Source organism: Mauremys reevesii, linkage group 1 (assembly GCF_016161935.1).
Source record: "Mauremys reevesii isolate NIE-2019 linkage group 1, ASM1616193v1, whole genome shotgun sequence".
Taxonomy (NCBI): domain Eukaryota; kingdom Metazoa; phylum Chordata; order Testudines; family Geoemydidae; genus Mauremys; species Mauremys reevesii.
Window position 1 is genome coordinate 16,777,621 of NC_052623.1, and position 20,460 is coordinate 16,798,080.

The 20,460-nt window shown below is 43.3% G+C and overlaps 1 protein-coding gene across 4 annotated transcripts in view; it reads left to right on the top strand.

Moving 5' to 3' along the window:
* Positions 1-20,460, top strand: part of RAB6A (RAB6A, member RAS oncogene family) — a 95,799-nt gene that overhangs the window by 55,749 nt on the left and 19,590 nt on the right. For 2 of the 4 annotated variants that reach the window (XM_039529366.1, XM_039529385.1), the window contains exons 2-6: positions 5,678-5,736; positions 12,630-12,683; positions 14,445-14,550; positions 17,044-17,155; positions 18,906-18,999. In XM_039529366.1, the coding sequence (XP_039385300.1) occupies positions 5,678-5,736; positions 12,630-12,683; positions 14,445-14,550; positions 17,044-17,155; positions 18,906-18,999 (425 nt within the window). Of the gene's footprint in view, positions 1-5,677; positions 5,737-12,629; positions 12,684-14,444; positions 14,551-14,615; positions 14,722-17,043; positions 17,156-18,905; positions 19,000-20,460 lie in introns of all 4 variants that reach the window. The other 2 variants (XM_039529362.1, XM_039529374.1) reach the window with 1 other exon arrangement.

The window sequence follows — 20,460 nt, forward strand, 5'->3', positions numbered from 1 at the left end:
CCTTTGATTTTCCTTATTTTGGAGAGTCACTAGAAAGTAAAGCAGCTATTTTGGCTTTCAAATATGCTGTTGATAACTGCCAGCTCACCGGCACTGCAGTGTTGGCAGGAGTAAAAAAGTAGCAAAATAGCCAGCTGATTGGACTCTGAATACACACAGTGAATATGTTAACAAGGTGCCATTTTATTTAGTCACTCTTCTGATCAGACCCTCTCTGTATAATTGGATATTTGTTTTATGGGTATGTTTTGACGAGCAAAAGAGGTGTGTTAGCTCTCCAGTTCATAGAATTTAAGGCCAAAAGGAACCAATGTATCATGTAGTATGACAGGCCATAGAACATTATCCATTAACCCCTGTATTGAGCCCAATAACTTACGTCTGACTAAAGCAGATCTTCCAAAAAGGCATCCAGCCTTGAGCTGAAGGCAGCAAGGGATAGAGAATCTATCACTTCCTGTGCTAGTTTGTTCCAGTGGTTAACTACCCGTGCTGTTAAAAATGTGGGTCTTATTTCTAATGGGAATTTGTCTGACTTCAACTTCCAGCCATTGGTTCTTGTTCTGCCTTACTCTGCTGGATTGAAGAGCCCTTTAGGACCTGCTACTTCAGCTCACAAGCCCTGTGTGGCTCTTTTACAGTTAGTGTGGCTCGTGGAGCCCCCCCACACTCCATTCTCTGCCTACCAGGTGGGGGGGCGGGGCTTCTGCCCTGCGTCGGGGGAGGGGAGAGGGCTTCTGCTCAGCGGGGAGGGGGGCTCTCAGTGCTTTAGACCTGAGGGGCATGCCTGCTGAAGCCCCAAGCCCCACTCCTGAACACAGCACCTACGTCAACCTAAGTTTTTGGTGTAGACTAGGCCAGAGCACTAGCTGTGGGATGTGGCCTGTCTTCACATCCTTCGAAAGCCACTATATTTAAGTGCAACCAAACCCCCGTTCTCATGCCTAGTTAAATGTCAGTATAAAGCTGGTGATAGTGATACTTGGGCCTGCCTGAGACCACGTCTCTCCCAGTGTGACAGCACCACAGCTGTGATCAGGATGGAGTTTTTAGGCTTTGTTGGTTAACTCCTTTCCTCTATCTTAGTATACTGAGGAAATGAATTAACCAACATGTAACATGTTGTTAATCACTGTTTAGTACCTGGTGTGGACAGTCATGTGTAAAAGCATATGAGGTGGTCTAAAAGGTTTCAGTCAACATGTTACACACCAATCTCCTTTTCCTGGTGTAGACTGAGGCCTGGTCTACACTTAAATATTAGATTGCCCTAGCTACATCATTCAGGGCTGTGAAAAATTTCATACCCTGTGTTACATAGTTAGGTTGGTCTAACGTTCACTATACTTGCAGCTAGGTCGATGGAAGAATCGTTCTGTTGACCTAGTTACTGCCTCTCGGAGAAGTGGATTGACTACATCGAAGGGAAAAAACCCTTCCATCCATGTAGGAAGTGTCTATGCTGCAGTAGCGCTGCTGCAGTGCAGATATACCCAAAGCCTTTGATAGCAAGGGACTGCTGGTAAGACAGCTTCCATGAGTGGCCTTTGGCTCTTGTGTTGACTCCTCTTGGTGTGAAATAGCCAGTTTGACTTCCAAGGCATTCCTCAAGGCTCACCTAGAATCTTTTGTGAGGTTGGGGAGAGCTAAGGAGCATGGGGCATTCAGGGCCTTTCAGAGGTGGGAAAAGTGGTGGTTGTTTTTGGCCATTTCTTTGGTTTTTGGCTTGTGATGGAGGGTGTGGGGAAGTTGCCTTATACAGGCTCTGTTCCAAATATTGTAGGAATGGTTCTTTGAAATCAGTGTTAAGCCTCTACAGCTTCAGGGTGGGTGTCTGTTTATATAAATCCAAATCCATGAATTTCAAAATCTGAGGCTCGCCGATTCCCTGAAATTATAGACCCAGTGGGAAGTCTGCATACTGTTGGTTCCAATCACTTAGCTCTCACTTCTACCTAGACGCTTAAAGCAAGTTTGCACTTAGAAGTGGGATATTTTCATAGTCATTGTGGAATTAAAACTGTAACCAGTTGGTATCAAGCCTAACCTGATTAGGTGACTGATTTATTGTGTAAGGAGAACCTTTGTCCCTTAAAGGAAAAGAGTTTAACTGAAGTGCATACAAATAACCAATATGTAGGTTGAAGTAGTTTCAATTCAAATTAATCCCAACAGCAATCACCTTTTCCCTCCCCTGCACCTGCCATTTGATGCTGGAAAGATAATTTAAATGAGGGTATTTGGGGTGTAGGGAGATGTGGCAAATTATAGGAGAGAGAACCTTCCTGTCTGGTGGAGCTGTATTTTCAGCAGCGATTACTTCCAAGAGACCCAGAAGTACAGGAGAGGAGTTCTAGAAGCTAGTGCTGGCAGCCTGCTGGCATGTTTTGAAGTACTGCTGTGTATGCTTCACTGGGCATTATGACTGGTAGTCCTGTTGTTGATCCTTTCAGTGCCCTGTCCTAGTAGGCTGGATTCGCTCTTGGTGCAGGGAGATAGATTGACCCCGCTGCACCTCAGGGCTCCTGAGAGAACCAGCTCAGTGGTAGTTACCTGCCCACTCTCAGAATTTCCACTGGGGGCTCTGTAAATTACTCATAGGGGTGCAGTGCGGATTTGTTGAGTTTGCGCTTCTGAGTGTCTTGGTTAGATCCACTGCTCCCACTCTTTGGGCTATGCAAGCACCCTTATGGAGGGAAGGTGCTGTTCTGTTTTGCTGCATCCTCCTGATACACCTTCAAATAGCAGCGCTGCACCAGGGTCTACATCAGCATAGATGCTGGAGTGAAGCATGCGGTGAAGTTAATCTGAGACTTGCAGTGTCTTTAGATCTGTAACTGACCTCTGCTTTGTGTTCACTCTGCAACACATCTCCCTGTTCAACATATTTGTATTGTTGTGTAGGGTTCCCAGGACAAATCTGAATAAATTTGGGGCTACCCCTGCTTTATCTCAGATGCTTGCTTCCTAAAGCTGTGCGTTGAACAGAATATTAGTTACATCTTTACAAAGGCAGCCCTCGAATGTCTTGTGAAATTTGATTACACTTACAGGGTGGAAGCGTTTACAAAGTCATGGAGAAAGTCACATCTGGACTCAAAGGCTCTGTCTCAAAGGCTCCTTGTTGGAAGCTGCAGGTTTCATTTCTTATAGCAGAGCTGGATTCAAAAGGAAGCAATAGTGAAATTCATGGACGCTGGAAATAGAATCAAATGCTCTGTTGGGGTGGCCTTAGAAAGCCTTTGTTTGTAGAGGTTTGGGCCAGTGTTGTCAAAAAGACCAGTCATTCAGGGTCTTTTTTAGCTTCTCCCCAGTCCCCACCCCCACTTTGTGGAAGGCTACATGCTACTGCTTGTGGGGGGCATCTGGTGGTTCTGAGTGCCACAGGAACAGAGAAGCTCTGGCTATTGCTGAAGTCTACAGCCCTGTGCAAATCGAGCTGCCACATCTGCAACTGCATTGTGTGGGTGGGTAGCATGGAGGTAATGCAGCTCTCCCCTTTTGTCTGTTCTGCACCCCCTGAACTAGCCTATATGGAAATCACTGCACTGGTGCTTATGGAAAGCCCTCTGGCAGTGTGGAGTACAGCAGCGAAGCACAGTGCATAGCAGTTGCTTAGCACTAGACGTACAGTACAAGGATTTTAAAATGCCAGATTGTGATGAGGCACAAGAAGGGATTTGGTTTCACCAGCCTAACATTCCACCTCCTCTATTTTCTTACTGACTCCTTTAATCTAAACTGGCACAGAAATAAGAGCAAGTGGTGGGCTAGGTAGAAAAGAAGTTTGAGATCAGGTCACTTGTGTCCTCATCCCAGCTTAGCCACTGACATGTGTCACTCAGAGGCTAGCTGCCTTCATGTGCCTGCCTGATTTACAATGGGTATGTTACTACTTACCTGCCTCTCAGGGAGACATGAATGTTTGACAGTGCTTTGAAATCTCTGGTAAATGCTATTGAAGCACCCAGTACTAATAAACATAGTGGTGGAGAGCCATTAACAATGGTATGATGCAGGATCCAAGATACAGTAACTCCTCACTTAACGCTGTAGTTATGTTCCTGAAAAATGCGACTTTAAACTAAACGATGTTAAGTGAATCCAATTTCTCCATAAAAATTAATGTAAATGAGGTTAGGTTAGGTTCCATGGAAATATTTTTCACCAGACAAAAGACTATATATATGTATATACATACACACACCTCTACCCCAATATAACACGAATTCGGATATAATGTAAAGCAGTGCTCTGGGGGGGTGGGGCGGGGCTGCACACTCTGGCGGATCAAAGCAAGTTCGATATAACACGGCTTCACCTATAATGCAGTAAGATTTTTTTTTGGCTCCCAAGGACAGCATTGTAGAGGGGTAGGGGTGTGTGTGTACGTGTACGTACACACACACACACACACACACACACTTTTAAACAAACAATTTAATACTGGCACACAGTGATGATGATTGTTAAGCTTGGTTGAGGTGGAAGAGTCAGAGGGTGGGATATTTCCCTTACTGCTAAATGATGAACTAGTAATTGGCTGAGCCCTCAATCCCTCCGTCCTGAGCCTTGGTGTGTCCCGCCTGCTCTATGGAAGATGGGGTAAGTGGGATGCAGGGGGGAGGGGGACACCCTGACATTAGCCTCCCTCTTCCTTCCCTCTCCCCCTCCCACACACACAGCAAGCAGGAGTCTCAGGGAGCAGCTCCAAGGCAGAGGGCAGGAGCAGCACATGGCAGTGGGGGAGGGATGCAGCTGAACTGCATGCAACTGCTGCACAGGGAACTTAGGGAAGCAGGGAGCTGATAGGTGGAGCTGATATGGGGGCTGCCGGTCCACCCTGGTTCCAAGCCCCCACCAGTTAGATGCAATAGGCTGCTCTTCCTGCAAGCAGTAGACAAAGCAGGCAGCTGCCAAACTAAGTTAGAAGGGAGCACAACTTTAAACGAGCATGTTCTCTAATTGATCAGCAACGAAACAACATTAACCAGATGACTTTAAGTGAGGAGTTACTGTATGCTGCAAGGGGTAATACATGTGTTGTCCACAAGAGTGGATCGAAGCTAATGTGGTGAGGAATATCAACTAGATCCTGTCCAGGTGTTTTGTGAGCAGGGGGCCTGCCAACTTCACCAGTGCATTTCCATCCTGTCTTGTGATACCAACTATACGAGTGTCTTTCTCCTGCACAGTGACTACTAGTTGTGTCATGTGCATGTGCAGTGTGAGTTAATGGAGATCAGAGGTAAAATTTTCAAAAGTGAGTAAAGCCAAGGTGAACAAAGATGTTTAGGCTCATAACTCCCATTGAAATCTAGCTAGGAACCTAAATACCTTTGTGGATCTGGGCCTAAGTCACTTTTGAGAATGGGCACAATTGGCTAAATTTTAAAATCAAACACAATAATTTGAAGTTAATGTTGTAGCTGGACTCATTATGTTTGCTTGTTTTTTTGTGTGCATTTAACTTGAATTTCTTAAATAACTGAATGGCTTTCGGAAAAATGGTAGTGATTATTGCAACGATTACATCCACTGAGTTCCCTTTTCCCCTTGGCCAGTTTAATTGCATAGTATTGATGGAATACCAATTAAAACTGGAATGCAGTGTTTGGTCACTTGTTCTAATTTCACACTAAAAACTGTTCCTTGAACCTGTTTTTCTCTTTTCTAGTGGGGAAGACCTCCTTGATCACCAGGTTCATGTATGACAGCTTTGACAACACCTATCAGGTAATACAATCAATCTCAGCATTTTATGGGCCCAGTCTTGTCAAACCATTATTCACGGGGACTCTGCTTGAGTCCAGTGAGTGAGGGTTTGCTGATCAACCAGTCTCCTAAAGACTGGGAAGAAAGCTGTTTGGGACCCCAGGGTCTGTGGAGCATAGAGGGGAGAAATGAGAAGCTCGTTGTTTAAAAAATGTGTCTAATTCCTGCTATGTAAGCAGAGCTCTGTATAGCTCAAAAGCTTGTTTCTCTCTTTCTCCCAACAGAAGTTTTATTACCTCCCTCACTTTGTTTCTCTAATATTCTGAGACCAACATGGCTATTGCACCACTGTATAAAACTATTAAGGACAGGTCCAGGCATAGTTCTCTCATATCCCACCTCGGGTTTGAACTGGCAGCGTGGTTTCTGACTGCTGGCAACAGAAGGCTGAAATAGTGGCTGCTGCTACTTACTCCGTTCAGCTCTGTAGCGCCAACACAGCAGCATTTTGGGGAGATTCTGTCAAAAGCCTTTCCCCCCCTTAATAATGGTTTCTTTCCCGTCTCTCCATAGCTCTCCATCACTGCAGCTAGGCAAGTCAGACAGAACTAAATGCAAGTTCCCATTAAATTAGCAGTGTTAGCAAAGCTTCTATAGTGTAGGATGACTACAGTACACATTAGCCTCTCCTGGGAGCAAACATCCGTACAGATTCTGCCCACAGTAATTACATGGACATGTTAAAGCAGTTCTTTTATTTAATCATCTCTCTTTCCCACAGTACTTCTTTCTTTCAGCTCTATTCTTTTCTCTGTGGAGCCTGTGTCCTAGTTTTATTTGGAGAGCTTTGACCCTCAAACTTTGTTAATGCAGCTGTTTCCATGGGGAGAGGTCTGATGTAATAAACTAAGTGATTGCAAAATGAATGAGTGGGACTTAAAGATAGAGAAATCTTGGGGGCTTATCAAATAATCAGTTTCAATTTACCTGTCATTGATGTGTGCCTGGCTTTGTGCTTTGTACTTGTATGGCACCGTTCACCTGAGGATGTTTAGTTTTACAAACATGATCATGACTCAGAGGCAGGGAAACATTATTCCAGATTTTACATAACACGAGGTGGTGGATAAAGTTCTAGTAGGTTAAGTGACTTGCCCAGGATCGCACAGCAAGTCAATGGCAGAGCCAGAACCCAGATTCCCTGCAGCCCAGTACCAAGTTCTGAATAGTGGAGCCTTGTCAAAAGTCCAGTACTGTATCTTGAACTGTTTGGCTAATTCTAGCTATAGGTGGGTTGACAGATGAGCTTATCTTATGGACCCTTCTGACAAATGTAGGTGCACTCTTCAGTTCTGAAAGCTTCCACAGCCAATCGCTAGAGCCATATTTGTCGGGTTCAGTTATAAATAGGAAGTTTGTGTTTGAGCAAATATTTTTTTGCTTTGTGTGGGTTTTTTATTCCCAAGTTGCCAAGTAAGAGGCATGCTGCTGTTGCCCATCAGTTATTAATAAGCTGGTTTCAGGAAAGCAGCAGTTGTGCAGACTTACAAATCAGCAGAGGGTTCCCTGCTGTGTGTTTGGGGGAGGAGGGGACACATGAGAAATAAAATGTCATGTTTGGCAAAGTATGTTCCTAACAGGGATGGGAACCCTTTGCCTGCAGGTGGGGTTGGGAGAGGCTGCATTGTAGATATTATGCAGTGCTGGGGAGCAAGGAAAGGCCAGCAAGGACAGAGGCCCCAAATTCCTGACCACATTTTTAAACAGCTAAGTAGCAACTTACTGACCACTTGCTCTTCTGTTTTCATGCTCTTTCTGTATATGGCCTTTCTGAAAAACATGCGGTAGCTCAACCACAGGATATGGGCTTGGTGCAACAATTACTGAGTGAAAGTTCTATAACTATTATGCACAAGCTCATACAGAAAAATAAGGCAAACACGCCATACCCCAGGATCTCAAACTCAAATAACCATGAGGGCCATATGAGGACTAGTACATTGGCCCTAGGGCTGCATCACTGACAACCCCTGTCCCGGCCCCCATTCCAATCTCTTCCCCAAAGTCCCCACCCCAGCTCTGCCCCCTCCTTGCCCCTATTCCAACCTCTTCCCCAAATCCCTGCCCTGTCTCTTCTCTGCCTCCTCCCCCCTCCCTCCTGGAAAGCACTAAGTGCTGCCAAACAGCTGTTTGGCAGCGGGAAGCATCTGGAGGTAGACGGAGCAGTGGGAACGCGGCATGCTGGAGGGTGGGCAGCAGGTGAGGGGAGCTTGGCAGCTGCAGGAAATAACTCGGAGGGAGGGCGGGGGGGGGGCGCAGGGAGCTTGGCAGGCCGCAGCAAATACTCTGTGTGTTTGAGACCCCTGCCATACCACCGTGGGCGAACATTTGTCATAAAATGATCACTCTATATCTGACCTCTTAGTCCTCATCCTCAAAGGAAACCTGCGCAACACCTCCAAAAGACAAGCTGGGAGCTTAAATTCATAACGTTACTAATCACTGAAAATCATGGTCTCAATAAAGACACTGGATTTATGGCTGATTACAACAATCTGTAACCCACTAACCCCCCTTTTTTATCCTATGACTGCAGAGGTGTTAACAGGCTACTGTACCTTGAATGGTCTCTTAGAATGTGTTAACTACTTTCGCTAAATAATCTGTTCCACCTTGTATTTAGCTGTGACACTCTGAATACATTTCCCAGACATGAAGTCCTCTGTATAGCTTGAACGCTTGCCCCTCTCACACCCAGAAATTGGTCCAATAAGAGACATTAGTTCACCTCCTTGTTTCTGTTATGCAAGAGAACAGACTAGAGGATTGTAATGGCTCCTTCTGGCTTTAAAATCTCTGATTCTGTAAGCATGTAGAAATGGAGGGAGGATGGTCTCGTGGTAAAGGTACCTGCCTGGGACTCAGGAAATCCAGGCTCAATTCCTGCTCTGCCACAAACTCCCTCTCTTACTTTGGGCAAGTCACTTGTATTCTGTCCATTCCCAGTCTATAAAATGTGGATAATAACATTGCCCTACCTCACAGGAGTGTTTAGGATAAATACTTGGATACTGTGGTGAGGGGGCCATATAAATATCTAGACAGATACTTACAGTGGATGGGGCTCTTTATTCCATTTAGGTCCACCTGCCTCCTTTAAATTTGCAGTTGTGCCTCACAATGTATCTCTTACCTACAGAACCTGTAACTACTTGCTTCTGTTGGTTCCACACAATAACATTTCTGTGTGTGAAGAAATGGTACCCAAACTTCCCTAATTCTTGCTCTACTTTAGTTTAATTTCATGCCCACTTATTCTTGTATCTGACAGTAAACTCTAATAGGCTTATAGCATCCTTCTTACTTCAAGCCCGCTAATCCGCACTACAGGTTTTCCCATCTCTGTGCAGCTGGGGACAGAACCAGAGCTGGCTTTCAGTGCCTGTCTTCCTCCTGTCAGGAACTTGAACAGATGCCCGGCTTCTGTGTCCTTTTTTTGATATACGTTTTATTGTATTTAAAAGTTTAGACTCCTAGGCCTTGTCTGCACTTGCGGCGGAAGGTAGGGTACGCGTAACTACATGCTGCAGAGAAAGGCAGCGGGCATCCAGACTCACTGCAGGATGTAGCTACCCATGGTAGTGAAAAGCTCTGTCAAGGGGAGGCAGCTGCCCTTGCCAGACCCTTTCCCTGCTGCCAGAATCTTTCACTGCGATGGGGAAATGCTCTGGCAAAGAGGAGGCAGCGGAATACTACATAGCAGTGTAGACATGGGAGGGTACATATCCACAGGGTTCAGGCATGTTTTTACTCATCTAAGCAGTGCCTCACCATCTAACCCGGCTGTTTATACCAGTGCTAGCTGGGTGTTGGTTCACTACACGCCGCCACAAGTGTAGACCTATCCCTGGATTGCCTGTCTTCTTGCCCCTGCCCTCTATTCTCACTTCACATATTATCTGGCTAGAACTGTGCAGCTGGCCATATCTGGCTCATCTGACTCTACTCAGTGTGTCAATATCAAATCTTCATGCTTATGAAGATCTACACAGCATAATGTTATTTCCTATCCTTTGTGTAGGAGATCCTGCAGATACAATGCCAGGTTAATGAGACACCACTCAATCTGGGATGCAGAGAGATTTGTGTTGCGTCTGACCTCCTTTAATGAAGATGGAAACTTTCATGCATAAAGGACATTTCACTGAAAAGTCCTACAAGCTGTATACCCAGCCCTCAACCTGGCATTAGGGCACGAAGGAGTCTCCATACTTAATACCTTGTGGAGAGCTATGTTGCTTTAGGCACAGTGGCATTCCTACCAGGGTTATAACTTGAGGTCTTCTACATACCTACTTATGGGGTAGGAAAGGCTAGTAAAGACTTCATACCACACAATCACTGTTCCATCCTCTTCCCTAGAAGAATCAAAGTGGCGAAAGGAGTGGAGAACCTTCTGGGTAATCAAGTCTATCCCTCAGCCAGGACTGCTGATCCGCTGTCTTTGTTCAGTGTGAAGTGCCACTAATGATGACCCCCTCATGTCTTTGAGCTAATCCAAGGAATTACTTGTATTAAGATACCTGTTGGAGATGGATTAGTGGCATATGAATCTTGCTGGTATATGACAGCTGGGTCCAGATGTTGAGGGACCTTTCCAAATTAAATGCTCTTAAGGCCTCCACAGCATCAGACATTGTTACATCAAGACTTGTTTTGACTGGGGAAATTTCCCAAAAATTGCAAATCCGACTCACTTGAGCTGCTATTGTACATGAAGCTCTGGCACACAGCAGCTGGGACAGGCTTCTCTTTGAGCTCAGCCTCCTTTTTACTAAACCTGTTGTAAAAACTATGCTGGTCACCAGGATGTTGTCTTACTGTGGCTCCAGCTGGATCAATCTGAATTTTTGGTGCCACGCTGGGTTGTGTGTGGTGCAAAATCTTAAGGCTTTTCTCTGTTAAATATTGTTTAATTGAACAGGGAAATCCGTAAAATATCAGGGAGAATGGAAACTTTCTAGAGGCAAACTTTAATGTAGCTTTTCTGTTTATCAAAACCTTGTAGCTTGCTTAGCAATGGAAGGGAAGTGTTTTAATGTACCAGTCTACTGGGTCCCCCAATATGTATATTTCAGGGGTTCTCAAACTTCATTGCACTGCGACCCTCTTCTGACAACAAAAATAACACACGACCCCAGGAGGGGGGGACTGAAGCGTGAGCTGACCCAAGCCCCACCATCCAGAGTGGGGGGGCCAAAGCTGAAGCCCAAGGGTTTCACCCTCAGGCATGGGGCCTGTAACCTGAGCCCCACCACCTCCGGCTATAGCCGAAGTCTGAGCCCCAGGCGGTGGGGCTGGGACTTGGGGCCCCAGGCAGTCTAACACCAGCCCTGGCAACCCCATTAAAACGGGGTCGTGACCCATTTTGGGGTCCCAATCCACAGTTTGAGAACTGCTGGTATCTTTCATCTGCTCACCTCTAAACTTTGGGATCCTTCACAATTCTTGATGATGGAAAAGCTTTTGGGTCATCAGCCTTGGAAATCAACCTTGTTTCTTTCATATCCCTCCCTCTGGCTTCCTCCCAAGATGCTGGCTTTCTCTAGTGAGGAAGTGTCTTATGCATCAAATACTGCAGCAAGCAGCAGAGGGAAACTGACTTGGATCATGCAGTGTTAGTCAGTTTCCTTTTGCAACTGGCTGGTTGCATGAAAACCACCCATTAGATCGGGGTCGGCAACCTTTCAGAAGTGCTGTCCCAAGTCTTCATTTATTCACTCTGATTTAAGGTTTTGCGTGCCAGTCATACATTTTAACATTTTTAGAAGATCTCTTTCTATAAACCTATAATATAGAACTAGCCTATTGTGGTGTGTACAGTAAATAAGGTTTTTAAAATGTTTAAGAAGCTTCATTTAAAATTAAATTAAAATGCAGAGCCCCCCGGACTGGTGTCCAGGACCCAGGCAGTGAGAGTGCCACTGAAAATCAGCTTGCGTGCTGCCTTCGGCACCCGTGCCATAGGTTGCCTACCCCTGCATTAGATTGTCCCCCAACCTATTGGAAAGTGTGGCAAGCAGATGGTAGAATGCCTACAATAAAAAGGGATCTTGTGGTGCAGAAGCATTTTTGGAATAGGGGTTCTTCTGATTTTTAGGATGAAGCCTTCATACCAGAGCTTAAGGAAAACTAGACCCTTAATGGTTGTGTTTCAGTTGATACCAGGTTGCTGGGACTCAGCTTTCTTCTGGGCTTCATTGATATCGTTTAATGGTACTGCCGCATCAAGGGGTCACTCTGTTAAAGCCATGGTAGTGTTAGTCGCCCCAGTCCCAGGTCGGTCACACACCTGCAATACACAAAGCTGCTGCGCTGTTTCCCAATCCTGCACTAAATGTTAAACGCAGCATCACCAAGGGAATGAAGACTTTGGGATCAGTGCTACCAGAGCTGTTTTTAACACGATTTCTCCCTTTCCCTCCATTTTAGTTAAGTTGGCATCAGGATTTCTGTTGCTATGCTCCAGTAATGTCTAAAGGCACAAAGAAAACTCTGCTGTCGTATTCGTGTCTGTGAAATAAATGACCAAAGTTGTGTACAAACTGTGGTTAACTTAATTAAAAATGTGTCCTTTTTATGCTGTAATCTTATGCTACTAATAGGCACTAATTTTGCCAATATCTTTCACCTTGTTTAGGGATGTACTTAAGAGTCTCGAGGCTTAAAGTGGAAAAAGCCTAACCTGTATCTTGCTTACAAATCCCACTGAAGGAAAGCGCTATCCCATAAGTATGGCCCTCAGATGAGCTTGTGCCAGATCTAGTCTAGCATGATAATTATTGAATACCTGTGAGAGAAACAGATTACACCTGTTTTGTTTTTTATTGAAATCTGACACGATTTTTTTACAGGCAACAATTGGCATTGACTTTTTATCGAAAACCATGTACCTGGAGGATCGAACAGTGAGTAAGATTTTGCATGATTTTTCTGTAGTCACTTGGAAAGAATCCGCTATTCTTGGTATGTTTTCTAATCTGTCACAATGCGAGCATCCTTCAGAGTTCTGAAGTGGCCTGGAGGTCTGGAAGTAACCCATCCAGCTACCATGCAGAAGATCAGTGGCTGACTCAGGCTTGATCCCTTGCTTCTAGGCTGTGCTGTGGAGGCAACCTGGGAATGTAGGGAAATGAGTGTGTGCCACTTGAGGTTTTTCACAAGTTTTGAAATAAGCCATATTCAGTCATTCTTGATTTGAATAGGCAACGTGATGCAGCATTTGGGGAGTAAAGGAGGAAAAAGTTCATGGCTCGGGGAAGGTTTTAAAGAGTCTGCTGTTAGATGGGGTTTTGAAAAGGGCCACCCCCAAAAGTTCCTAATATGTGGCTGGGGGCTGAATATAAATTGGATCATAACTAGAACTGCCAGTCTGTTCCCCAACTCAGCAGAATATGTATAACTCATAAATATATGCAGGTTTACTCTGTTTAGCACAGTACTGCCTCTGAAATTAAGCCAGTGTTCCACAGAAATTAACGCCCTGGTCCAAAATTAGCTCACATCCTTAATTAAGAAATACAGCAGTGGGGCATGTATTTGTAGCACACAAGTTGTATAACTCTGCACAAGCTGATGGTATTGGGTAAACTCACAGTAAAGATGATTGCATTTTAAGTGATCTGACAAATGAGCATGCTTTTCCTAAAGCAGTTCAGGCCCTTCCATGTTTTTCTATGTGTATATGTATGTATGTATGTATGCTGGTTTATAGAGCATCTTGTATTTTCTTTCAGAATCTAAGTGGTAAGAGAATTTCATCCTTGTCATCTGTGTTTATCTCTATTCCTTTGCATTATGGCTAAACCTTACATGCAGCTGACTGACTAGCATTCATCCTCCTTGAAAAAGCCTGTTAGTTTAGTAGCTGCTCCAGTGGCTTGGCAGCAGCTGAAGACTTGCATTTAGAAGTGGTCTTGAATGTGATTCTTCCAACCCCCTTGTCAGACAGGCCTCTCTGGTAGTGATGCACTTGGGCCCCAGGAAGAATGGCAGCAGAGCATAAATGCCTTCTGTGGGTGGATGTGCAGATTGGCACTTGCCTCAGGTTTCCTGCCCGTCCTGTCTGGCTGGAAAACTCAGCCATCCTATTGCCCATCCTCTAGAAGTGGGAAGGGGCTTTTGAAATACAAAGAGGTGGGAAATATAGATTCCTCTGGACTCCTTTAGGCAAAGAATACACTAGCTCAGGCTATGTCTGCAGTAGCGCCTATGTCGGCAACATTTATGTTGCTCGGGGTGTGAATGTTCCACCCCCAAGCAACATAAATTACACCGACATAAGCACTAGTGTGCACAGCGCTGTGTCAGCAGAAGAGCTTTTCCTGCTGATATAGCTTATGCTGCTCATGGGGGTGGTGTTTTTCTGCTGATAGGAGAGTTCTCTCCCGTTGGCATAGAGCGTCTTCACCACGCGCATTGCAAAGGCGCAGCTGTGCCGCTGTAGTGCTGTAAGTGTAGAGATGGCCTTAGATACCACTGTGGATGTGAGGGTTGCCAGAAGGAGAGGCAGTTTGCTACTGCTCCCAGTCCCAAACAATCCCTTGCATGAGTTATATTTTTATTTAGCTTTTAAAAAACCAATCAAATAAAATGATTTACTCTTTATTTTTAGTGGCAGTTTGGCTTTTTTTTTTTTTTTTTTTTTTTAATTTTCTCCCATCCCACAGATCAGGTTGCAGCTGTGGGATACTGCGGGTCAGGAACGTTTCCGTAGCCTCATTCCCAGTTACATCCGTGACTCTGCTGCTGCTGTAGTAGTTTACGATATCACAAGTAGGTATATTGCACCGGGTTTGACCTTTTCTTATTTGTCTTGCTTGTTTGACTGATTTTGTTAGGTACGGTTGCAATTATGGGACACAGCAGGTCAAGAGCGGTTCAGGAGCTTGATTCCTAGCTACATTCGTGACTCCACTGTTGCAGTTGTTGTTTATGATATCACAAGTGAGTGGGGGGAATTCTGCATTTCTGATACTCTGCTCTGTCATTCTCTAGCCTAGCTCTGCATGTCATATCACAATCATGTGGTTGGTCTTCATCCTGGCATGAACAGTGTTTCCTTTTACCGTAGTCAAGTTTTTAAACCAGGCACTTCTGATCACAGCTGTTTGTAGCAATGTATAAATGGACTTATAAATCTCCCTTGCTGAAATAATACATTTATGACCCTTTCCTATCACATGGTTTGTCCCAAAGCCCTGAGCACTGGCTGGCCTAGTCTCATCTGTTCTTCTTTTGGGTACCATCTCCATCTTTGACTTGGTCTCAAACACTGGAATCACTTGCTTGCATATCTTTGAATTTCTAAATTAGCGCTTTCCCATTGAGACCATTTGAGAACTGCAGCTTGCTTCACTCCATTGTCCTCAAAATCTGGGTGTGGGCTGGGGAAGGACATGCCATGTTTTTATCTTAATCGGTCACTTCCATTTTCTGGTATTTAAAGCTCCATGACTAGGGATTTAGCCTTTTAATAATGTACTCTTTCATGTCATAATAAGGTATGTACGCTTTTGAGGGCTAAAATGTTAATGCTTTCTGACCTCCACCCTGAAGACTGATTAAAAAGGCCAGAACAACCCTCATTTACTGGCTTTTAATTTGTAAAGAGCAATAATTTTGTTAAAGGAGAAATAAACCTTCTGAGGTTTTTTCCATTTTAAATCAATAGTGACTGGATGAAATAGTCCAGTTCTACCCAAATCCAAAAAGAGTGTATCCTTAGTCATAAATACTCTAGAAGATTATAGCAAGAATAAGGGCTTCCCTTGTAAATTTATTTTAATTGTTATAAATAAACATTTTAAATTCAGCTAAAATTGCATGATAGCTGTGAATTTTGGACTTCTCTACTGTCCTAATGATTATTGCTAAGTACTAAAGCAAAGCTTTATGCCATTAAGCTGTTGGCAAGTGATCAAGTCTTAGATGGTTAAGACTTACAGCATTTCACTGTACCACTACAAAGCCAACAGTTACCACAGAGATCTCCCTATTTAAGTGCAGGCAAATACTTTGGCATCTCAACATACACCTCTGTGATTGTAGCTATTGTATCTAACTGTTAAATTGAATGGTACAGCAGTTGATATTAAGAACACAGCTTTGCAGACAAGGTTATTGTATATTCATTAGTTAATACCTATTTCTAGAACCCTATTTTGCAGCGTAGATGTTAATTACCTGTTCTACTAAAGCTGCTGGAATCTGGAAGGGACTTTTAGTTAGAAAAGTGCCAAAGGATCCTTTTATGTTTTGTTTTTTTATGTAACCAGTTCTGAAATTCTTTTGAGGTCAGTGATCAACCCAACAAGAGTTGCTAGTAATTACATAAGCTAAATATTCCTAGGAGAACAAGCCTAAAACTAGTGATCACAAAATGATTAAGCAACACAAAGTGTAATAATTGCTGTTAAATGTTTTTTAAATCCTTGAAACAGTAGGGCCCTCTTACCAATGCATATATTCAATGTTTTTTCAAGTCACGAGTAGTACAGATTAAATAGCAAAGTTATTAGGCCCCCATTCTGTATGTAAAATACATTAAACTGCAGCCTGGTGTAAGTGTCTATGCTACAATGGAGCCCCTGCCAATGGACTTACTAACTCCACCTCCGTGAGAGGTGTAGCGCTTACGTTGATGTAGTAGGGCGACAGTGTCCATGTAGACACTGCGTTACTTACATCACCTGTTGGGTGCCAGCCCTGTGCGAGGCTGACAGCCAGAGCCCTCCCCGCCCCAGCACTGACAGCCTGAGGTGTCAGCACCAGGGCTGCGGAGCTCCACAATGCCCTACTTCCGTTGATGGAAACTCCTGGTGAGGGATGAGCACCACTGACAGGAGGAGCGTGGTGTGAATGTGAACCTTCACTTTAATTACCGCAGTGGCTGCACGTCGACTCAATTTTATAGTGTAGACAAGCCCTTTGTTCAATAAAGTGAAATAATAATAGTTCTTTAAAAGTAGTGATAAACTCTTCATAATTTGCACTCTGATATTAAAAGTCCATTTATAATTGGATAGATTAAGTTCAATTGCAGGTGCATTTAAAGCCAAAGGGTAAAATCCAAGATCCACTGAAATAAATAACAAAACTCCCATTGACTTCCATGGGGTCAGGATTGCATCCATTGATTCTACATAGCCCTAATGCACCAATTACCAGAGAATGTGAGGCTTTTATTAAGATTTATGGCTGTATTGGCAGTGGTCTGGGAAGAACATTTTACAGTGACACTCATCTTTGTCCACTCTTCCTTACTAGATGTAAACTCATTCCAGCAAACCACAAAATGGATTGATGATGTCAGAACGGAAAGGGGCAGTGATGTCATCATTATGCTAGTGGGAAATAAAACAGATCTAGCAGATAAGAGGTACGGAGAAATAATTCTAATTTGTACATTTTTCTTAATCATGTGGCCAATCTGCTGCTGTTTTCTCTGAGAAAGCTCTGTTTAAAGTGATTCTATTATTTTTGGTCCAAAATCTAGTTTGTTTAAATTATACTGAAGCCAGATCTGAATAGAATTTTCTTGATTTAAAAAAAAAAAAAAAATCAGTTGAAATTTTATTTAAACATTTCCTGACTTGATTGTGAGCTCACAGGACGGGTGGTGTGTGTGTTTGCGTGCACAAACCAGAATCAGCGACATCCATAAGAACCAGGTAGTAAAATTAACCAGTCTAGCTTCATTGTCCAAGCTGAGTGAAATGTGTCAAGTCAATTGCATCAGTGAAAGAGTAAACTAGATTTAAAATGTTTAATCATCTAGGTTTAATGCAGGTGACTAATTTAAATGATTATCTTGAATATTCCTTTAAACAGTTTGTTTTTAATGTAGTTAAAATTAAAATCTAAAGCATATTTAGAATTTTATTTAAAAGAGAAGCTTCTGTTGAACGGAGTGATTTTTTTTCTCTCCCCTTCCCCCCTTGTCGTACCTACTGTACTTTTTTAGGGGGAAAATTTTTCAGGCACACTAATGCGAAGTTGCACTGGCATTTGGACATTCTGCTGCCTTGCTACAGTGGATTTATGCTAATCTCGCAATACACAGTGGTACAAAATAGTGTCTTTTTAAAACATAAACACACAATGGCAGTATGTCCTTCTGAACATGACAATATTATAGCATCAGACTTGGTTAAAGTGTAAATTTCATGATATTAGCTTCCTATGTGTCATAATCGTATATCACAGGGGTAGGCAACCTACGGCACGCGTGCCAAAGGCAGCACACAAGCCAATTTTCAGTGTCACTCACACTGCCCAGGTCCTGGCCCCTGGTCTGGGGGCTCTGCATTTTAATTTAATTTTTAAATGAAGCTTCTTAAACATTTTAAAAACCTTATTTACTTTACATACAACAATAGTTTAGTTATATATTATAGACTTATAGAAAGAGACCACCTAAAAACGTTAAAATGTATTACTGGCACACGAAACCTTAAATTAGTGTGAATAAATGAAGACTCAGCACACCACTTCTGAAAGGTTGCCGACCCCTGGTGTATCATAAACTTGAGTTCAGGGAAAAGTATATATTGAGGACTTTAGGATATTTGTTTGGAAAATCGTTAGCTCCTTTAAACAAAATAAACTGAAATACTTTAACTTAAATACCTTAAGCAGTTTTTTCATACTTCCAGGTTACATACAATTATTTTGAAAGAAGTTAAATAACCATGTTAAGGTTTAGCTAAACAGGGCAATAATTGCTAGTTAGCACAGCCTGAGAGCACGTAATTCTTATCAAGCCATCCAAGTGTAGTTCCTGGCAGGAAACTTAGAAAATGGCCAGTGGCCACCTTGGCTTTATTACTGAAAAGTTTAGTGTATTGTTCCACAGAAATGTAGGGCTGGAAGGGATTTTGAGAGATCATCTGTCCATCCCCACATTCTGGGGCAGGATTGAGTACATGTAGACCATTCCTGGTAGGTGCACTGTAGAAGCCCAGCTTGTGTTCTGAAATGTCCCCTTCCTATGGTGGTGGCTGGAGACAGTACCTAGCAGGTATAACTACATGTGTGTTGGAACTATGGAGACATCTCTTGGGCTGGAGGCAAAATCCTAATTGTCAGGATGTTCATATCATTTGCTCTAATGTTCTTCTCTTCCCCAGGCAAGTGTCCATTGAGGAGGGAGAGAGGAAAGCCAAAGAGCTGAATGTAATGTTCATTGAAACTAGTGCAAAAGCAGGATACAATGTAAAACAGGTAAGTGACGGGGCAGTGTGTGCTGTGCACTCAGCCTGCTGGAATATTCTTACATCCTGTGATGAACCAGGGTACAACATGCTCCATGGTGGTGGAGATAAGGAAACTGGCTAAGGACCCTAGAGGAACATCTACTCTTCAGTCCACAGACAGCACCTCCGTGGGGTGTTTAGCTGTCATTTGAAAGACCCACCTGCAGTAAATTGCTTGGAATCCCATTTATCCACGTTGAAAGGATGGATGATTTGTCTGGGATTAGAACCATAGGACTCTGGGTATTCAAAAGCTGATTGGACTAGTTAGCATGGTTGAAAGTGTGGGAAGTCTGGGGTCTCTGATCTCTGACACTGCTTTGCTATGGGACTGTGGAGAAGTCAGTCTGACTACATTTCACCTGGGGTAAAATAGGAAGAATAATTAAGCTTCACCAGGATGATAGTTATTTGGAAAGCACTATAAGTGTGAATGATCGTTCTCTGACCTCCAGCCCATCCCCTCCAACTACAGACTGATAGATTTTACCCTCCCCAACTTGAAAGTCTAACAGCTTTCTGCAGTGCAGCAGCATTCAGATGAGTTGCTGTCTTTTAAATGCTGAACTGCCAAATGAAGTTCTTTCTGCCTGTTTTACTGAAGATAAATTTTGCATTTGGCAAATAGCTAATCAGCCTAAGCAGTAAAAGCTACAGCACTAACCTTGTGTGTTTACATGCAATAAAATCCCTTTTGTTTTTTCTTGCCCATGTAGCAAATATCTGTAATTGCAGAATGTGAACAAAGGGTTAGAGCCATTCGTGTTCACTCAGAGGCAAGAGCAAAGATGGGGTTTGGTGACACAATTGCTTTACTGACTTGGCATTTCTCATATATTGCCTATTGCCTCTAAGATCTTTGACAAGCAGCTCTATGGTGAAGGGCAGTGAGGTGTTAAAAGTTGTAGAACTCTTCTGTTGAGATGTAGGAATGAAACTGCAAAGCAGCTAATGTACGAAGCACAGAATAATCAATGTACATTAATAATTGTATAACCCTATTGTATCAACTTACTGCACAATTATATACCCTAGTCTTGTATACACTGTGTATCCAAATTAATGTGTCAAATACTAAATGCCCCCTGCACACCAAACGGTAACTTATTTAGTTAGCTTGCTGCACGATTTCAGTGTTTAAAAACATGGTAAGAAATCAAGCTGTTTTGCTATATTTCAAATCTGTGATTTTTTACGTGGTCTTGCCAAGCACAAAATACTTAAGCAAAATAAAATGTAAGTGACCATCCAGGGGGGCGAACAAACATTCTGCAAACAGAGTTTGGCTTCCAATCAAAGGCGATTGTATGGGAAGCCTTGAATATTCTGAAGTGGTTATTTAGGAAGGGGCTGCCTTTTGGAGGATGCAGGTTTCACTGCTAATGAGGAATGGTGGTGCCCACTCACTTTTTGGGAGGGTCGGGGGGAG